The sequence below is a fragment of the Alosa sapidissima genome, chromosome 7, assembly GCF_018492685.1.
Source record: "Alosa sapidissima isolate fAloSap1 chromosome 7, fAloSap1.pri, whole genome shotgun sequence".
NCBI lineage: Eukaryota > Metazoa > Chordata > Actinopteri > Clupeiformes > Clupeidae > Alosa > Alosa sapidissima.
Window position 1 is genome coordinate 3,848,326 of NC_055963.1, and position 21,281 is coordinate 3,869,606.

A 21,281-nucleotide genomic window follows, 5' to 3' on the forward strand; every position below is an offset into this window, starting at 1 on the left:
ATATCGCCTATATATTGGTAAATCAGAGGACAGCTGACTAAGAGTTTGTAAAAGTAGCCTTAATGATCACAAAATGCTAAGCATGCATCTAGGCTATTTGAGTTTCTTAAAGCTGAGCTGTGCTTAAATTGTTCAATACATGATTTCATAACAGGCCAAATATAAAATAAATGTTATATATAGCCTAGATATCTGTAAATATTAGATAGTCAGATGATTTACAGTTCTATGTAATATGTCAAGTTTTCATGTTTTTGTAATGTTTCATACAGTGATGCAGGTCTACTGCAGTGAATAGGCTAAATACAACTTTGATAATTTTTATAGCCTACTACTAATAGTTAACTTTGGCCTTGGTGCCCTGACATGTGGCCTTTGTGCCCCCCACCAAATATGCCCAACTGAAGGCCAAGTGGCCTTGCCCCCAGAATGGTGAAATTCCAAGCCTGCACGTATGTATAGCCTACATAGGCCTATGTATGTAGGCTATGTAGTGCAATAACGTTCCAGGGCTCCGTATTGAATTAATGTAGCCTGGCTACCATTCTAATAGTTCGATCCAGTGCAAAACAAGGATCATTTCGAAAATGTCCGATGCAAAAACCCTTAATAATTTGTTGCCTAGACTATATTCTACTCAAACCAAACAACTCTAAAATGTATACAACTAAACAGGCAGATATATCACAAGCAACTCTAGAAGCACAGCTCTGAATTTGGTGAAGGCTGTAATAACTAACAGTGGCTCAAACGAAATGCATTTTCTGTTGGGATAGTGATACCTCGAGAGGATGACAGCAGCAAAGTTTCCCTTCATCTTATACAAATCGTGCATTCTTCGTTCATAGTCTAACTTATTATACTGATCTGTCATTGATTTGCACTGAGTTGATTTTCAATAATACGGAACAAAATGCGTTCCGTGTCAGTTCAATACGGAACACATATTTTTCTTTCAAATAGACAAATATAGCCTATCAACTCAGATAGCCGATCGGTTCCGCATGAAGGTGAATGGGAGCAACGGAAACAGGGCCTATCTTAGACTAGGTAATGATAGTTCTATAAACAAAACGACGAATAAAAGCAAAATCTTCAAAAGCACTGGGAAGCTCATAAACAGCAGCCCGAGAGAAAAAGAGCGCCTTATAGCCTACTGAAACTTTACTCAGGTGCGTCCGCGTCATCTGCTTACCCACTCACCTGCAAATGAAAGAAACGAAACCAAGACGGCTATATAAGGACGTCACGTCGTTTTATTATGTGAAAACACAGTGTCATTCAGTTCGACAGTTCAGCTGACAAGTGCAGCTCACGTTACCATTAAGGAAACTTAATTACGAATTACGTTCAGAAAACATAATGTCTTTCAAGTGGAGAGAAATCCGTCAGGTTGGACTGAATTTTGTGGACTATCTCGATAAAACGGATAGAAGATCGGTTCGTTTTGAGAAAGAGGACCTCCGAGGTTTTTACAACTATGAATTTAAGTAAGTAGCCTAACATATTTAATCAAATGTATATTTCAATATTAGACTTGTATTAGGAAATGGTGAATTAATTTGTTTATATTTAGGGATGGTGGATGTCGGTATCCACCTTTTTCAAGAGTTCTATATGTGCTTAAGTGCCATGGAGATATCCGTGGGTGCGCAGGGTTAATTGAACTTGACCATCAGGTGAGTAGGCCTACACAGAGCATACACACCTTCATAGGCTATATACAGTATAACCTGTATATATTGTAACGATTTGATCACAACACACACAGTTGTCCATCAAAGGTTTAACACATGGACCATTAGACACCATTACATAGGAAACACAAGGGAAGTCAATAAAACAAGCACGATACACGAACAGGGTTGTCACATACAATACACCGGGTAAAACACATGAGGTAAAACCTAAAGAAAGACTACACAAGCTAACACATACATGACAAGGAAAACACACATTACACAAAAAACCGACATTACACAAACCAGCATTCACACACATTGCATTCTGGGAGGCTAGCACTCAGTCCAAACGACACCGACGTTACACAGCCCCCTCGCGAGCTATTGCCGTCCTCGGCAATATCTCCTCACTTAGCCATTGCCATAACGTCGGTGTGGGCATTCACCCGCTCAGTCCATCAGTCTGTGGTACCGCCAACAACACGTGGGGTGCACGCCGCAGGAGCTCACTCAACGGGGCGCCACGCTGCTAACAATCCAGTGCGGGCGTGTAGCAGCCACGTGGCCGTCCCCGCTCGTCACCAGCTCCCTCTCAGCAGCCGCCCTCAGGCTGCACTTTCCGCGGCGTGTCACCGCGGCACTCCTCCTCTCCAGACGGGGCCCTAGGTGGCCTTACTACCGTAGACTGTGGCACCAAGCACCGGAACTCACGGGTCAACTGTAGCTGCACCTCCGTCGCTCCACTCCACAGTCGCACCGACCAGGATAGGCAGGCATCAACTCCGCTGCAGCCGGACCACGCTGAGCTCTCAGGCCGTCAGCTACCGGTTTCAGCGTCCCTCCTCGCGCTGCCTCCTCGCAGAGCTGTCCTCCTTTGCTCCCGGCCCGCTCCACTCCGTCATGGTCACGACGAAGGCTTGACCCCCCTCTTCTGCCTCGTGCTATCTCCCAACACAGCGAACCCTTTTTTTTTTTTTTTCCTCTGGCGCCGGCCAACAGGCCAACTAGAACGGGCGCCCACACAGCACGGTGCCTCTCACACGCACCCAAACGTTTTAAAGTTCAGAGTTCAGAGGGCCTTTCCATCGAAGCTGTCCCACCGTCGTGAGTTCGCTGCCCCCAGCGTCTCCGCCAACCGTCCGTCGTCCAGGAACCTCTTCCTCGCCGCTCTCCCTCTGCTCACGCGTCGCGGCCACCGCCATCTCCAGCCTCGAGTCACTGCCCAGGCCAGCGTCATCTTCTCCGCGAACGCTTCTTCAGGCCCCTCTTCCGGCAAGTTCTCCTCCCATGGCAGCAGTCGGGTCCAGACGGCAGCACCTCTCCTCCATCGGCAGCAGCGATAAAAGGCCCCGAGCTTTTCAGCAGCCCTTACAAGGGCTCTCTCCGGATCCTCTTGCGTGGGCCTCCACCCAGTGGTGAGGTCTGCCGTTCCCAGCTTCTCTCGCTGAGCGGAGGCCATGTTCGAAAGTCACTTCCGACACCAATGTAACGATTTGATCACGACACACACAGTTGTCCAATCAAAGGTTTAATGCAGAAGCGCGAATCAGCCAAACACATAGACCATGACCAAGACACCATTACATAGGAAACACAAGGAAAGTCAATAAAACAAGCACGATACACAAACAGGATTGTCACATACAATACACCGGGTAAAACACATGAGGTAAAACCTAAAGAAAGACTACACAAGCTAACACATACATGACAAGGAAAACGCAATTACACTCACTAAAACCGATTCTGAGAAGGATTCTGGGAAAGGCTATGTTTTTGTTTTGTTTTTTTGGACACCAGAGGAGTATTTCACAAAGGCAGAATTAAGACATCCAAGATAAGTGATAAAGCGAGGTTTGACATAGCGTTGTCTGGTCATCCTAGCTCAACTTGTTTCACTAATGCCAATCCAGGATGAGTAGGAGCGACCAGACATGTGGACTCGAGTCACATGACTTGGACTCGAGTCAGACTCGAGTCATGATTTTAATGACTTCAGACTTGACTTGATAAAATTCGGCATGACTTGCGACTCGACTTGGACTTGAATACTATTCACTCGAGACTTGACTCGGACTTTGCCTCTTTGACTTGTGACGACTTGACGTGTCTCGAGTCAAAAACTAAATTTCCTGATCGTGGACCAGTCACCCCAGAGATGCTTTCCCTCCGCGACTAAAAAAAAAAATAAATAGCGGAGACAAGCGGCCAGTCCAGAGCACAGTTCACTGCCGCTACCCCCACATGCGTTACGCACTGTGTGTAGGGCACCAAGAGACAGAGAAACGACCAACATTTAGCTAATAACTAGTAGCTTTACTGCAAACTGATTTGCACTCTTGTTAGAGAACGTTTACAATGTCAAAATGCACCAACAGCATGTTACATAAAGATGATACTTTTCGAGTCCTCTCCATTAAGATCCAACTTGAACTTATGCTAGCCTACTCCATTTAATTGAGAACCCCATCTAAGCACGCACGAGAGGGAGAGAAAACGAGTGGCAGGTTCCAGCTGGCTTGTCATTGTTGATGATGATTGATATTTTCTTTTAAATATAAGAAACGTATAAAAGGAAATCATGAAGGCAACAAATACGAGATTAGGGAAATTGCGGATTTATCCGGTTCTCACTACTGTTATAAACTATGAGATCCAGGTCACTATGACATAGGCTGCACTCACTGTGATTTGGAAAGTGGACAAGAATATGAAGAGTTGTCTTTGCCTTTGTTTAATGGAAATGGTGAGTCTTGAAGTAGGCCTATTCAATAATTTGTTTACATGAAGCACATTGATATGCCGATTGAAACGCATTCCACTCAGCTAGCTAGGTGGCTACTGGCTACCAGGCTCATAATTCACATTTAATTGCAAACAGAAAATGTCAAGCAAGCATCATGTCATACATGCATCTATTTCCAAAGGAATGAAAGCTGTTTGTGCCAACTTAATATAATGCTTATCATTGTTAATATTGTGCTATTCATGTGGCACAAACAATGTTTGAGTTTGTGGACTAGCCATAGGAATGGAGCTGGTAAAAAAGATCATTATGAGAATGTGTGGACAGTGGCACACAATGGGCTTAAAGTGACAGTGCACCATTTACAAATGAGATAAACAGCATCACATGTGTAGTATTTCTTAAGAAATGAATACTTTAAAACAACATTACTGTGTCATTATTATCTTTTAAATAATATAAAAGTGTTGACCTTGGCTTCCCTTATGAGTCGCCACTGGCAGACAGCCTAATAAATTGTTTGCAGGCAAATCTGTGGCCTAGCGCAGTGAAATGCCATCAGTCAAATTATTACTCATCCTTACAGTGGGCCCCGAAATTTGGAAAAACAATATTTTTATTTGTCATGTAGCTATCCGTTTTGTACAGATTACTCAGGTATGCACATGTGTATATTGTATGCGCATGCATATATCGTAAAAGATTTCAAGACAGAAACATTGAACATATTTTAATCTGTATTTATAAAAAAAAATTCTGTGGATTAGATGGAAGTGTTAAAATTATGATCGATAGTCTAATAATGCCATTATTAAGTGAAGAGTACCTGATGACTTGTTCAGGACTTGAAAAAGATTGGGACTTGGACTTGGACTCGACTTGGCTTTGATGAGACTTGGACTTGGACTCGACTTGCCCTTCTCTGTATTTACTTGGGACTTGACTTGGACTTGAGTGCTAAGACTTGGGACTTACTTGTGACTTGCCAAACAGTGACTTGGTCCCACCTCTGGGAGCGACTATGTCAAGCGAGGTGTAAATAATTCAGGATGTGCGCGCGTTCTCGTCTCTGCTCCAAAGTGCCCACGGTTGGAATAAAAAAGACGCGGAAAATAGCGTCATTCACACAAAGTGAACAACCGCTTTTGATATAGACTAACAATGAAGTAAAGTTATCCTTTTTGGAATGGGGAATCATGGCTATTTCTGTAAAACAGCAGAAGTAGGCGTGGTAGACCAACTGAATGCAAATTTACGTATGCACCCATGTGTGAGTGCTTCCTTGTCTCGGCACGCAACATCATTAAGAAAGCGCTTGCCACTGCAAAGATGCACATAGTATGATATACCTTAATATTATAGTTGAAAATACCTTTGAAAACTTGCCCCTCCACTTCCAATCAACTACAGTAAGCTATTTATCAAACGTCTATCAATAAAATAAGCAAACAATGAGTACCTAGGCCTATGTTAATAATTATAAGGCTATCACAATTAAAATAATAACCATATGGTAGTAGGCAGACAATCTGTTTTGTTTTGCGAGCAAATACATTTAGCAAGTAGTTTATAAATGGAATAAAGCTCCTTAAAATTAGCACGGAGGTCTGATGTGAATGACAGCTATCTGAACCAATAAGACCACATAATTACCATTAGAATTAACTTAGCTTGGCTGTTAGCCTGGTCTAGGCTAGGTGCAGAGAATAAATCCCCATGGTAACTTATGTGCCATCTCTTTTGTGAAACCAAGTCAAGGCTAAATTCATCCAGGATAACCTAAAAATCCCAGCTTAATCCCTTATCTAGGTTTTGTGAAATACCCCTCTGATTTGTTTAATTGTTGTTGTTTTTTTTTGTTGAGATGATGGCACCTTAAACTTTAACAGATCAGAACAGAACAGAGTACAAACTTTAACAGAACAGAGCTCATTTTGTGGTAACATGCATGAGTCACAGAGACACGTAGACAGAAAGTAACCAGGAAGGAGGATAAAGGCCTATAGACTGAACAGTATCACCGTAACACAGCTAGAACCATATAGGCATACACGGGTAGACCTACTGGCATATCTGCATTCCTCTCCATGTACTCATGTGGGCCTAATTTATTTATTTATTCCGTTTATGCATGCAAGGCTCTTCCTGGAAGGTTTTTCAACCACCTCATATATTTCCAGTGGAACGTCAACCGTGTTGTTGTAGTGAATGTTGTAGTCAAGTACCGCCGTCCTTTGTTGCTAGGTCGGATACACAATGGCTATGCAGGGACCAATTTCCATAGGAGAGCATCCTGTAGAAACCTGTAGACCTGTAGCATCACTCACAAGTTCAGAATTCTGATTCTTGAAAAACGTACAGTCAACAAGTGGGAGTATAATGGAGGGAGTAACCATCACATAAAACCAGGAAATGTGTGAAAATAATGTTAACTTTAAAATGTGGGTTAAGGAGATTCACTCACTTCTAGGGACTGACGAGACATACAGTAGGACCCAAAGAGTAAACACTATTGGTTACCATCACGGTACACAAAAACAAGCAAAAGTGTCACAGCCAGCAGGCCAGGTATGCAAACTGGACCCAATGCAGACACAGCCAGCAGGCCAGGTATGCAAACTTGACCCAATGCAGACACAGACAGCAGGCCAGGTATGCAAACTGGACCAAATGCAGACACAGACAGAAGTATGGAACCAAGATAGAGCTTTAATACAAATATACTGGCAGGATCCAACACACAGGTAACAGGAACAAAACCACTTTCAGTGAAAAAACACTTCAAAAACAGACTTGGCTCTTGACTCCTGAGGGAGGAAGGGAGGCTGGACATAAAGACAAATGATCTGCAGCTAAGGTACAGGACACAGGAAGTACACCAAGGCACCACAGGAAGTGACAAGGAAAGGTATGACATGGCAAGACACACAAAAAACACATCACTACATAAAACAAGGGGAAACATGGTCAGCATCTAAGGATCCTGGGCCAGATTGGGACAAAAACAGATTAAAGCTTGGCCTTATCAAGCTTGGCCCTATCAAATCCATTCCTCATTTATGTCTGTGACTTCGGAGTCTCCTCGTTTGCCAAACCAATGTTTACCTGTATTCTCCTTTAGCACAACCTACATGCAGCTGAATCAGCAGCTCTTGTATGCAAACATACACACACTTGCACTCCATCTTGTTGTCCTTTCTGTGTTCTGTGTTAGGTGAAGCTGTATGACCAGCGGAATATGACATCATCTGCATCCAGCAGACCCAAGCCTGCCAATCAAGTCCTCCTTGTACAGGACCAGTTCAGCATGGAGGTGGTTGATCTGACCTTCCTTCTGACAGAGGACAGGTAAGGATGTCCACACACAGGACAGGTGAGGGTGTACAGGACAGATGAGGACATACAGGACAGGTGAGGATACACAGGACAGGTGAGGATGTACAGGACAGGTGAAGATGTACAGGACAGGTGAGGACACACAGGACAGGTGAGGACATACAGGAAAGGTGAGGATGTACAGGACAGGTGAAGATGTACAGGACAGGTGAGTGTGTAAGGGACAGGTGAAGATGTACAGGACAGGTGAGGATGTACAGGACAGGTGAGAACATACAGGACAGGTGAGGCTATAAGGGACAGCTATAAGGGACAGGTGAGTCTATAAGGGACAGGTGAGGCTGTACAGGACAGGTGAGGACATACAGGACAGGTGAGGACATACAGGAGTGTGTAAGGGACAGGTGAGTGTGTAAGGGACAGGTGAAGATGGACACACAGGACAGGTGAGGACATACAGGACAGGTGAGGACATACAGGAAAGGTGAGGATGTACAGGTGAGGCTATAAGGGACAGGTGAGGCTATAAGGGAGGCTATAAGGGACAGGTGAGGCTATAAGGGACAGGTGAGGATTCTCCCTGCTGCTTCCTGTGTTCCAGGGCACTGCTGATTGCAGAAAAGTACGGCATCAGCATTACGTCCAGTGTGCTGGTGGTGGACGGCACCATCCGTATGAGCGTGCGGACAGACCAGGTGTGTACTGTATGTGCTCCTCCCGCCCCCACCACCCGCAAATTCCGCATATGTGAGATATGTGCAAAAGCAATTTAAAAACAAAGTGCCTGCCCTGTATGATAAACTCTGAGAGGTGTGCAACAGTCTGGTTGAGTTTGCATTCTCTACTCCTGCTCTGCTTGTTTGAAGGTGTATGAGCTGAAGCTGTACGTGGCCAACACAGCGAACACAGCCATGCTCCTCACACACTGCTCCTTCCTCAAGACGGTGCCGTGCTTCAGCCTGGAGGTCACCCGCGACAGACCTCTACTGCTGCAGCCAGGTAGGGGAGCATCAGTGGAGGAATGGGGCATCAGTGGCGGAATGGGGCATCAGGAATGGGGCATCAGTGGGGGTAGGGGGCATCAGTGGGGGTAGGGGGCATCAGTGGAGGACTGGGGCATCAGTGGGGGTAGGGGGCATCAGTGGAGGACTGGGGCATCAGGAATGGGGCATCAGTGGAGGACAGGCTTGTGCAAAATTCCAGAATTGAATTGAAACTGGCTCTTAAATTCCAATTCAATTCTTGAATTCCACTTGAGTTACCAAAAAGGAAGCAGAATTGCAATTTGAATTTTGCACAACCCTGGTGGATGACTGGGATGTTGGGGTTCAGGGGACTAGGCAAGAATATGGGGGTGATAGGGGAGTGTTGCAGGCAGTGGGTCTCCAGGTCCTTACTTTGAAAGAACTCTACCATACATTGTTCTAACCATTACCATAACCATAATTGCTTCAACACCATGGAAAAGGAGGTATGATCAGTGTTTGAGCTCAAATACCAACTATCTTCCGTCAGGCTTGATATGAGTGCCTTTGGGTCATTCTACGTCAGGATTGATATGAGTGCCTTTGGGTCATTCTACGAAAACGTGCCATTTTGCATCTTAGATGTCTAATTTTTAAAGTCTTGAAGCACCTATATTTGGATAAAGTACATCCTTACCTCTCAAAAATATTCAGTATAAAAATATTCCACCTTATTTATTCCTTTATTTGACAAATAATCAACATGCATGTGTGCTTTTCAACCCTGTTATAGCAACGTCACATATTACCAACCGTCACGTATGTCCAACCTTGTGTATGTGACTTAATATTCATTTCTATACAAACCAAGATGGTGGATTCCTAAAGAAACGCAAGCACCCAAACCATAAGTTTATCTAAATTAGCTATGTACCAAAATTTTTTTTTTTTTTACCGTGATTCGAAGAGCTGTAAACAGTGTTGTAAGGCTGCGTGTACAAATCGGATATTTCAGGCAGTAAAAGCCCCGGTAAGAACCAAACTAGATTTTGTTCAAATCTACACATCTATGGCTACTGAAAAATGTGAGGTTCATTTAGAAAATGTTATTTTGAAGTATTAAAAAACATTGTTGTTTTAGAATTTTCGAACGAAAATTGGTTGCTGGTTGGTAATTATCACATTTATGATACAAAAGAAGAAAAAGTTATACAAACTAATAATACCCCAGTTATTGGAGTTGGTTATTGCTCTATTTTACATACAAATAAGGTTATTTTACATTTGTTTTTCATTTTTTATTATACAATTAACAGGGTTGACAGTAACAGGGTTGACAAAATATGATATTGGCATTACCAACCATGTAGTTAACATTGTGATGCCACATGGTGTGCATTCTTGAGAAGTTAAAGTAGAAATCCGGTGATTTTTCACATAGATTTCCATTTCACAAGGTTACCGAGTACCGTCAGTACGAAAAAACAAAACAGCTAAAGGTAAATTATATGCTCAAGGGCACTTCAGCCATTCCTACTGGTCAAGGAACGAACTGGCAAGCCCTAACCAGTAGACCACAACTGCCCCAACAAAAAGTAATGACTGCCCTAACAAAAAGAAACGACTGCCCCAACAAAGATGGAAGATTGCCTGGAAGATCAGCCTGTCTGAACTCGACAGCCTAGCAACTTGAGCTAGGTATAACCGATTGTTTTCAGCAGTGTTCAGCAGTTTGTAACAGTGTTGACACAATGGGCTGGTCCCCTTCTACAGGTAGAGCACAACTCAAAGAAAATTCATTAAACACACACTTCTCACTATCAACTTCTTACAAGGCAGATGATGTCACTTTCTGGAAATTTGAATAGTTTTGACACAGTTAATTTTCTTTTTATCCAAAGGTAACAGAGTACATTTATTAATAATTTTACACATAAAATTAATAAACTAATACTTTTTGAAAGTTTCTTTTCTTTTTTATGATATTTTGAGTTTTTATATCCTAAAAAGCCAGTGATACTAGACAAACCATTCTGAGGGACAAACCATTTTTACGGTGTTGACAAGATGCCGAACACATTAAGTGCTTAAAATCCTTTAAAAAGAAAAAAAAAAAAACAATGAATAGCAACTCAATTGAAAATGTTTTTATTGTTAATTCAGCTATATGTGGCAGGGAAGAGGTGAATTTGAAAATTTGTTGCATCGACTATGCCACCTAGGGGACGGGAGGCCAGCCCCCAGGACAAGGAACTAAACTAGATTAACCCCTGAGGGTAATTAGAGCACACAGGTTCGTAAAACCCAAGGAGCCGGAGACATGAGTTGCATCAACGATATTTATTCCAACAAGACACATTAATTATTACAGTTGCACAGTAAAACATGACCATACAATTGACACTCTGACGGAGAGGTCCCACCGACACAGTGACCAGGGGGCTGCTATATAAGCACTGTAGCTATGGGGTTGACTAGCACCTTGCTATTGGGCGAGTGACCTGGTCTCAGGGGAGGGGTAACTAGAGCAGGGGAGATGCTTACCACAGCGTTTATCGCACAGCGTACTTTAAAAGTACATGCAGGTTAGGCCAGAGAAACGGCGACACAGCACTGCATAGCCCAAGCATGCATTGGAACAAACAGAACAAAAGCCCTAGCACCAGCCAGAGCCAGTGGCTAGAAAGATCACAGACTAAACAAATATCCTAATAATTGGACATGACATTACTAAAAAGGAGACAAAGCAGCAGTCTCTTAGGACGTGGGAACAGCCGATGAGTATAGCCAGCATATAGGCCAATCTGTAAAGCACAACAAAAGCTAAAATTACGATTAGCAGCTTGTTCTAAAAATAGACTGCACAGCGTTGCTTTAACATACATACCTCAAAGCTGGCGATCCTATGCTCCACTTACAGGTACGAGGAGGAGAGACAACGCACTCACCACTCTACTGCTGATAGCAAACTAAAGCAGACAACAACGTTAGATATGTGACGAAGCAGAGAGGCCGTAATAGTATGTTGAGCATGATAGCCTACCTGACACCAACAAGTTTCTCACGTTGCGGTCCACTGGACGTAATGCATGCGAGTTTCCAAAGCAAATACCAACCGCACTAAAACACACGACTGAACAAACAGCTAAGATTTCACCTCAAAGAGAGTCATTTAACCAAATGGGAAAACAAGCAGTGCTTACCTGTTGAGCCAGCGGTTTCACCTACACGCACACCAAGCTACCGGTATCCCATGTCACTAACCAGGAAGTCCTTTCACTGACTGAACGACGTACCTGTCAGTCGAAAGCCACTTCCTTAAATACCAATCCAGGGCACGCCCCCCTAATCAATAACCTGTCAGTCAAAATGACTCAAGGGGAAACCCATTTCACCACATATACAAGGCAGTTTTGTTTGAGGGACACAAAATGCCATGTTTTCATTGAATGGCCGTTTTAACTGACTCAGAATTTACAGCGCATTCTCTCCCTCGGTTCAGTCGGTTCCATCGGTGCCTTCATTCTATTCTTACTGTTCTGTTTTTATTCTTTTTGCTCCTTTTATGTTTTTATTTTTTATCCTGATATGTTGTAAGTGTATGTTGTACTTGTGAGCAAAGATTAACCGGAGTCAAATTCCTTATTTGTGTCCGCAAACCTGGCCAATAAAGCTGATTCTGATTCTGATCATAGGAGCTCGTGAGGAGGTCAACATCCGCATCAAGACGGAACAGGTAGGCTGCTACCAGGAGGCCTTGGCCTTCCAGTTCAGGAGCCAGGAGCCCGAGTCCGAGCCTTTCCACATCGTGCGCTTCCTGGAGGTGGAACATGCCAGTCCCCTGATGGAGACTCTGGCTCCGACGGCCCCGTACATCCCTGTAGAGAGGAGTGTCTGCAGGGAGGAGCGCTTCACTGTGGAGGACGGCGAGAGACCAGACGAGTAAGACCCTCTATACACACACACACACACACACACACGTACACGTACACGTACACGTACACACACACACACACACACACACACACACACACACACGTACACACCTGTAGAGAAGAGCGTCTGCAGGAAGGAGCGCTTCATCGTTGAGGATGGAGAGAGACCAGACGAGTAAGACCCTTTATACACACACACACACGTACACGTACACGTACACACACACACACACACACACACACACGTACACACACACACACACACACGTACACACACACACACGTACACACCTGTAGAAAGGAGCGTCTGCAGGAAGGAGCGCTTCATCGTTGAGGATGGAGAGAGACTAGACGAGTAAGACCCTTTATACACGCACACACACACACACACACATACGCACGCACACACACGCACTCACGCACACGTACACACACACACACACACACGTACACACCTGTAGAGAGGAGCGTCTGCAGGAAGGAGCGCTTCATCGTTGAGGATGGAGAGAGACCAGATGAGTAAGACCCTTTATACACACACACTTTATACCTATTATATCTGTATCTGAATCGGTCTGTAAACAGCGTGTGATCCGAGATCAAGCTGCGGCCATGTTGGAAAAGGTGGCTTTTATAGGCAGGCCCACTCACAGACACCAGCACACCTGCACACAATAAGGGGTAATGACAGGTAGAGAGAATGCAGGTAGAGGGTGAGACTAGAACAGCCAAGTAGGCTACACAAGGGCACGTAACACCGACTCTGCTTACTTTCTCACCCACTAGCACTAATACATCATTTTCTTTTAAAACCAACAACTATAAATGCATCCATTTTTAAACCAACAACAAATGCATCCTTTTTTTATTCTATCCACTTAGTCCCAGAGAGAGAGAGAGAGAGAGAGAGAGAGAGAGAGAGAGTGTGAGAGAGAGAGAGAGAGAGAGAGAGAGAGAGAGAGAGAGGGGATAGAGTGAGAGAGAGAGAGAGAGAGAGAGAGAGAGAGAGTGTGAGAGAGAGAGAGAGAGAGAGAGAGAGAGAGAGAGAGAGAGAGAGAGGGAGAGAGAGAGAGATGGAGAGAGAGAGAGAGAGAGAGAGAGAGAGAGAGAGAGGGAGAGAGATGGAGAGAGAGAGAGAGAGAGAGGAGGGAGAGAGAGAGAGAGAGAGAGAGAGAGAGAGAGAGTGAGAGAGAGAGAGAGAGAGAGGGAGAGAGAGAGAGATGGAGAGAGAGAGAGAGAGAGAGCTTCAGAAGCAGTAGGGAAACTGCATTGATACCCGAGTAAGAGACTGAGGTTTAGTTCAGACTACACCAGTGTGTGTTATGTTTGTTATGTTTGTGTGTGTTTGTGTATGTTTGTGTTTGTTATGTTTGTGTGTGTTTGTGTATGTTTGTGTTTGTTATGTTTGTGTGTGTTTGTGTATGTGTGTATGTGTGTGTTATGTTTGTGTGTGTTTGTGTATGTGTGTATGTGTGTGTTATGTTTGTGTGTGTTTGTGTATGTGTGTATGTGTGTGTTTCTGTTCGAGTTGGCCCTAGTGGTGGAGGGGGCACTACCGCACTTGGACCTGTTGCCCCGGAGGGCAGTGGAAGGTGGGGGTTGTGGGGATGGAGGCGGGCAACACTGGGCAGTTGTGTTGAGTGGGAGAGTGGGGGGGAACCAAGTGGCCTGGTCCTCAGCACATGACTTACACTTAAGCTGCCGGCTCTGACGCGGACCTGTGCCGCAGACGGGCCGGGTCAGCGCCAGGACCGACAGCTTAAGTCTAAGAGAGCTTTCACGGAGTCAAACGCAGACTGACAAGTATCACTCCATTTGAAGACACGCTTCGTGCTCAACAAGTCGGTCAGTGGGGCAGCCACGGTCGAGAAGTTTTTACAGAACGACCTATAGTACCCGACCATGCCGAGGAAGCGGCGTAAATCTCGTCGGGTGGTCGGAGCTGGAAAATTCATGATGGCCTCAACTTTTGCTTGGACGGGGCGAACCTGCCCACGCCCAATGATTTTACCGAGGTAGATGACGGATGCCTGGCCGAAGACACACTTTGCCAAGTTAACGGTTAATTCAGCGCGAGACAGACGGTCAAAAACTGTGGAAAGATGTTCTATATGTTCACGCCAGGTGGCGCTATATACGAGGAGGTCGTCTAAATAGGCCTCACAGTTTGGGACACCATCTAAGACATTATTAACCAAGCGCTGAAATGTGGCGGCAGAATTTCGAAGGCCGAAAGGGGTTGGCAGGGGTTGGCCAAAAGAAATGGCGGAGGAGACGGTCAGCGGTCTTATTAATGCCTAGATGTCCGGAGACAGGAAGGATGTGAGGAGAGCCAGCGGTCAAATAACAGCTCTTTTTCCCTAACAAACTTGACGTAGGTTTGCGCTTCAGGTTTTTGAGATTTTCGGAATTTTTGCCGAAAGGCTTCTGGAACGAGAGAATAAATCCGTAGCACTGCCTGTTTGACTTTCGCATAATCAGAAGCATCCGCAAGTGGTAACAGCGAATAAGCTTCCTGTGCCTTACCGGTAAACACGCATTGCAAAACCATAGTCCAAACTGCATTAGGCCACTTCAAAGTCGTAGCCACACGCTCGAAGTGCGCAAAGAATTTGTCGACTTCTTTCTCATTGAACGGGGGTACGACTCTGATATTACGGGCAACGTCAAACTCAGGCTGAGGCTGAATACCGGCCTCTCTAGCCCGTATTTCCAACTCTTTTAAACGGACTGCCTTTTCAAGCTCCAATTCTTTTAACTTGATCTCATGTTCTCTCTGTTCTTTTAATTTAACCTGCTCCCATGCGAGTTCTTTTTCTTTTAACTCGAGATGCTTCCAGTCAAGTGAAGACTTAGTGGGAGAGGCTGGAGGATCGGTAACGATTTTCAGAGCCTCACCAAACACTCCCTGAGCATGCAAGGCCTCAATTAAGTGTCTTTGAAGGTCGGCTTTGTTTAAACCACTACGTACCTCGATTGTATAATGACCCGCAACACGCAACAATTCATAGCGAGTTATAGTAAGCAGGCCTTCCTGCGTAGGCGCTTTTGTGTACTCTTCTAAATCGAACATGTTGCGAGAGCAAAACTGAACAAACGAACAAACGCGTTTCAGACAAAAAGGCTACCGCAACTACTCACAAAACTCCTGGGATTTCGAAAAATATTGAGTCAATTAACAGACTAAATGCTGGTGTATTTTAACAATAAACACTGCAAAGGGAACAAAGGACACGCGTGTCAGCAACTGTGCGGCGGCGGGGAAACACCAGAAAAAAAAATTGACAACTATCGGGCGGATTTTCGACCGTCGAAATTTTTCAAGTAATTAGCCAATTAATTAATAAATTAATTCCTCCCGGACGAGCCCCCATTTATGTTATGAATCCAATAAAATATGAAAATGGAAACACAACATAAGAAAGGCCCAGGAGTCAGGAATAAGAAAAATATAAATGCTAATTTATTTTGGACGAACTGAGACTTCAGCAACGATGCCAATGCTTCGAAAGCACAGTAATAAATAACTAAAAACAGAATCTAGCAAGCTTCCTAACCTTCTAATAGTTTTAAGCAAATACTATCTTACCTCCTCGAAATGAAAATGTGTGAGTCTTCCGCACGGCTTACCTTCTACACTAACATCCAGCTATTCTAATGTGGGAAAACAAACAAAAAAATTCACCGGCCCGTCACCAGTTACAATGGTCCGTTTCGAAAAACGAGGAAAAGAAAAGACAATTTGTGAGCAGAGTAGCAAAACGGCGAGAATAGAATCTGTATCTGAATCGGTCTGTAAACAGCGTGTGATCCGAGATCGAGCTGCGGCCATGTTGGAAAAGGCGGCTTTTATAGGCAGGCCCACTCGCAGACGCCAGCACACCTGCACACAATAAGGGGTAATGACAGGTAGAGAGAATGCAGGTAGAGGGTGAGACTAGAACAGCCAAGTAGGCTACACAAGGGCACGTTACAATACACACACACACACACACACGTACACGTACACGTACACACACACACACACACACACACACACACACACACACACACACACACACACACACACGTACACACACACACACGTACACACCTGTAGAGAGGAGCGTCTGCAGGAAGGAGCGCTTCATCGTTGAGGATGGAGAGAGACCAGACGAGTAAGACCCTCTATACACACACACACACACACACGTACACGTACACGTACACGTACACACACACACACACACACACACACACACGTACACACACACACACACGTACACACCTGTAGAGAGGAGCGTCTGCAGGAAGGAGCGCTTCACTGTGGAGGACGGAGAGAGACCAGACGAGTAAGACCCTCTATACACACACACACACACACGTACACGTACACGTACACACACACACACACACACACACACACACGTACACACCTGTAGAGAGGAGCGTCTGCAGGAAGGAGCGCTTCATCGTTGAGGATGGAGAGAGACTAGACGAGTAAGACCCTCTATACACACACACACACACACGTACACGTACACGTACACACACACACACACACACACACACACACGTACACACACACACACACGTACACACCTGTAGAGAGGAGCGTCTGCAGGAAGGAGCGCCTTGATCGTTGAGGATGGAGAGAGACCAGACGAGTAAGACCCTTTATACACACACACACACACACACACACACACACATACGCACGCACACACATGCACTCACGCACACACACACACGTACACACACACACACGTACACACCTGTAGAGAGGAGCGTCTGCAGGAAGGAGCGCTTCATCGTTGAGGATGGAGAGAGACCAGACGAGTAAGACCCTTTATACACACACACACACACACACACGTACACACACACAGACACGCAGACGCAATCGCAAATGCACGTGAACATACGCACACACACACTGTTACGCCCCACCCTTAAAGGAAAATTCCGGTATTTAGCACTTTTGAGTCCCTTTTCTGGTTTGTTTTGGATGAACTAGAGTGGTGGACACCGAAATGTTGGCGATTGGTCCTGTCTCGACTTTTCTGACTCATTTTGAATCGCCTTTGACTACTCAGAGTGGCTGCCAACAGGCATGCTCAAACATGTCCTAAAACAACCCTTAACATTCGTTTTCAAAACTGTGCAACTCACTGAGTGGTTAGTGGTGTTCGTTGATGTTCCAAAACAAGTAGCGTAGCGAAATACAGTTTCTGTCGTGTTTTATTTGCCATTTTGTAAAATCCCATTGATTTCTGTTGGAAGACTCATTGCACGTTGATATTACTGCGCCACCGTCTATACTTCAGGTTCAAATATTGAGCGGAAGTTTATACGGGGTTGTGAGGTGTCTGAAAAAATAGTTCCACAATAGCAAATAAGACGGCTGGAAATCATACATTGCGCCGATATATTTGATTTGGTGAGTTGCACAGTTTTGAAAACGAACATTAAGGGTTGGTTTAGGACATGTTTGAGCATGCCTGTTGGCAGCCACTCTGAGTAGTCAAAGGCGAGTCAGAAAAGTCGAGACAGGACCAATCATCAAATTTCGGTGTCCACCACTCTAGTTCATCCAAAACAAACCAGAAAAGGGACTCAAAAGTGCTAAATACCGGAATTTTCCTTTAAGGGGACCTTTAGGGGCGGATGAAATCCCACCACTGGCCCAAATTGTATAATGCCCAGTTAATTCCCATTGATAAAGGCTGAACCTTGATAACCTTTTGTGCCAAAACGTCGGTCTTTAATACATTATTTGTGTGGAGCTAGTCTGTGGGGCTAGTCCGTGGGGCTAGTGTGTGGGGCTAGTCTGTGGAGCTAGTCTGTGAGGCTAGTGTGTGGGGCTAGTGTGTGGGGCTAGTCTGTGGGGCTAGTGTGTGGAGCTAGTCTGTTTTTAATCTGATAATCTCGTGACCAGCACCTCTACTTAAGTGTGCATTTTTCCTCCTCGCAGGATCCGGCCTTTGTATAAACCAAAGCTAGGCCACAGGGTACACTGACTATATCATTAATGCATTATCGCCACCTACTGGAGAGTTCATAGAAAACACCAATCCTATGGTGCACCCTGCACCCTGCACCCAATGGTTGCCTGAATAAGGCAAACCGAACAGGGATGTACGCATAGTCAACGCTACTTCACTTTGTGGTGGCACTGGCAGACTGGGTGAGTTATCAATAGCAATTTCAATTTAATATCACTTACAGAGTGCCAAAACATTGCACATGTCTCATGGCGCTTTACAGAGTGTTAAACAATCAGAGAAGGCCCATGGGTAACAGGGGCGAGGAAAAACTCTCTAGAATTGGAGATACATGTAGGAAGAAACCTCGAGCAGATCCACGACTCAAGGGCCTGACCCCTCTACCTAGGGTCAGAGTTAGCAGGGCTGTCCAATACATTAGCCAAAAAAGATTTTAATATTCCCTTTGCCCTTCAGAATGTACGTTTTTGCCCCATTTTGTAGATCAGCTATGCCAACTAAAGAAGAAAGAGGACATTCAAAGCTTTTTCATTATGTAGAGTCTAAGTAGGCAAAGTAACTAGCCACACAAACTGGCAACTTCAACTGCAGCCTAACTTGACCAGGCTTTCAACTGCAGATTCTACTGTTGAATAGTATTAACTAGTGATGTTATGTTACCCAGGATACTGTTACAGCTAAGCCTAGCTTCTGTAATCTTTCAACCAAGGTTACGTGTACAAAATATTTTTCCAGGTAGGCCTACAAAATGTCTTCGAACATGTACGCATTTTTTCACAAAATATTTTTACAGGTGTGAAATGTCTTTGCACATACAGTACACACATTATTTTACACAGTTACAAAACTTTTTTACACACGTGAACATCTTTTCTGAGACATTCTCTTATTTCTATATTCTGTTTATGTAATGTATTTGTTTATGTATTTGTGAGTGTAGCCTGCACAATGCAAAGAAATAAAGATAGATAAACTATGGTGCATTTCCATAGCCTAGAAATGAACATTGTGACACTTATCTCTCCTCTAAGATTTTCTTTGACTTGTTAGTTTTTTGAACATTTATTTTATCTAATGACATAGAAAACTCAATTGCATCCACATATCTTTGCACTAAGCAACTATTTTCCTAACCTAAAACCGTGAGACTGAAAGCTAATTACTTTCACATTCTTCTTAAAGTGACAGGCACTCAATAAGACCTACACACAACAAAAGTAATGACATTAAAGACAAGTGTAATAATTGAAAAATCAATATGAATTATTCAAATTACTATGTTTAGCTATTATTAATTATGCAGATCATAACATATTATAAACTATTAACAAAATATATAAAGTTTATATACACACACACACACACAAAAGGAGATAAAAACAAAGCAGTCTGGGGATTGCACTATTCAATACAATATATCCTTGTGTAATGTAAATTGCCTTTCTGTCCCTCCCACACTGTGTTCAAATGTTTAGCCGCCAGAATTTCTAAATTGTCCCCCCCCACCTCATCTAATATCGTATGCACAGCTTCCCTGCCATGTATTGGTTCCTTTACTGCTGTTAAAATGGTATGTTTAGCCGCCAGAATTTCTAAATTGCCCCCCCCACCTCATCTAATATCGTATGCACAGCTTCCCTGCCATGTATTGGTTCCTTTACTGCTGTTAAAATGGTATGTTTAGCCGCCAGAATTTCTAAATTGTCCCCCCCCACCTCATCTAATATCGTATGCACAGCTTCCCTGCCATGTATTGGTTCCTTTACTGCTGAATCTTGTTAGTGTAACTGCCTACTGTAATCTGTTCATCCTCTATTGATGTACATGCATAGGTTACCTGAGTGTGTGTTGATGTAACCTACCTTAGTTACTAGACTGGTGGGGGTTCACTACATTTAATACACAAGTGTATTACACTCATTGAGACATTTGAGTTGGGAAGAAAAAAACTGCCTTTTAATACAGACATTTTACCCTCTGATTGTCGTAGTGACAACACAAACAAACAAACAATGCTGAAAACAGAACCTCCATTCTGAGAGGAACTGTAACATATGAAAACAACAACTCCTTGCTGAGGGGAACTGTAGAATGTTTTTCACAGAGCTGGTAATTCAGCTTCCGGGAGGACATATGGGACATGAGCCTGTCCTAAACAAAACGATTCCACTGGGATTAACTGAAAGCAAAAACAAAAAACAACCTCCTCTCTCCTCCCCTCATCTTCTCCTCCCCTCCCCTCCTCTCCTCTCTCCTCCCCTCTCTCCTCCCCTCATCTTCTCCTCCCCTCCTCTCCTCTCTCCTCCTCTCCTCTCCTCCCCTTTCTTCTTCTCCCCTCCTCTCCTCTCCTCTCTCCTCCCCTCCTCTCCTCCTCCCCTCATCTCCTCCTCCCCTCCCCTCCTCTCCTCTCTCCTCCCCTCATCTCCTCCTCCCCTCATCTCCTCTCTCCTCTCCTCTCCCCTCCCCTCCTCTCCTCTCTCCTCCCCTCATCTCCTCCTCCCCTCCCCTCCTCTCTCCTCCCCTCATCTCCTCCTCTCCTCTCCCCTCCCCTCCTCTCCTCTCTCCTCCCCTCCTCTCCTCTCTCCTCCCCTCCTCTCCTCTCTCCTCCCCTCATCTCCTCCTCCCCTCCCCTC

The 21,281-nt window shown here is 44.5% G+C and overlaps 1 protein-coding gene and 1 long non-coding RNA gene across 6 annotated transcripts in view; both read left to right on the plus strand.

Moving 5' to 3' along the window:
* Positions 1 to 454: 454 nt before the first annotated feature.
* The window catches only part of LOC121712804 (putative helicase mov-10-B.1), a 56,150-nt gene continuing 35,323 nt past the window's right edge, over positions 455 to 21,281 (plus strand). For 3 of the 5 annotated variants that reach the window (XM_042096820.1, XM_042096817.1, XM_042096818.1), the window contains exons 1-6: positions 457 to 1,490; positions 1,577 to 1,679; positions 7,643 to 7,776; positions 8,366 to 8,459; positions 8,631 to 8,763; positions 12,425 to 12,671. In XM_042096820.1, the coding sequence (XP_041952754.1) occupies positions 1,363 to 1,490; positions 1,577 to 1,679; positions 7,643 to 7,776; positions 8,366 to 8,459; positions 8,631 to 8,763; positions 12,425 to 12,671 (839 nt within the window). In that variant the 5' untranslated portion in view covers positions 457 to 1,362. Of the gene's footprint in view, positions 1,491 to 1,576; positions 1,680 to 7,642; positions 7,777 to 8,365; positions 8,460 to 8,630; positions 8,764 to 12,424; positions 12,672 to 21,281 lie in introns of all 5 variants that reach the window. The other 2 variants (XR_006032650.1, XM_042096821.1) reach the window with 2 other exon arrangements.
* LOC121712806 lies at positions 7,805 to 8,335 on the plus strand. Its single transcript, XR_006032651.1, has 3 exons — positions 7,805 to 8,107; positions 8,152 to 8,187; positions 8,263 to 8,335. It is a non-coding gene; the product is annotated as an uncharacterized LOC121712806 (long non-coding RNA).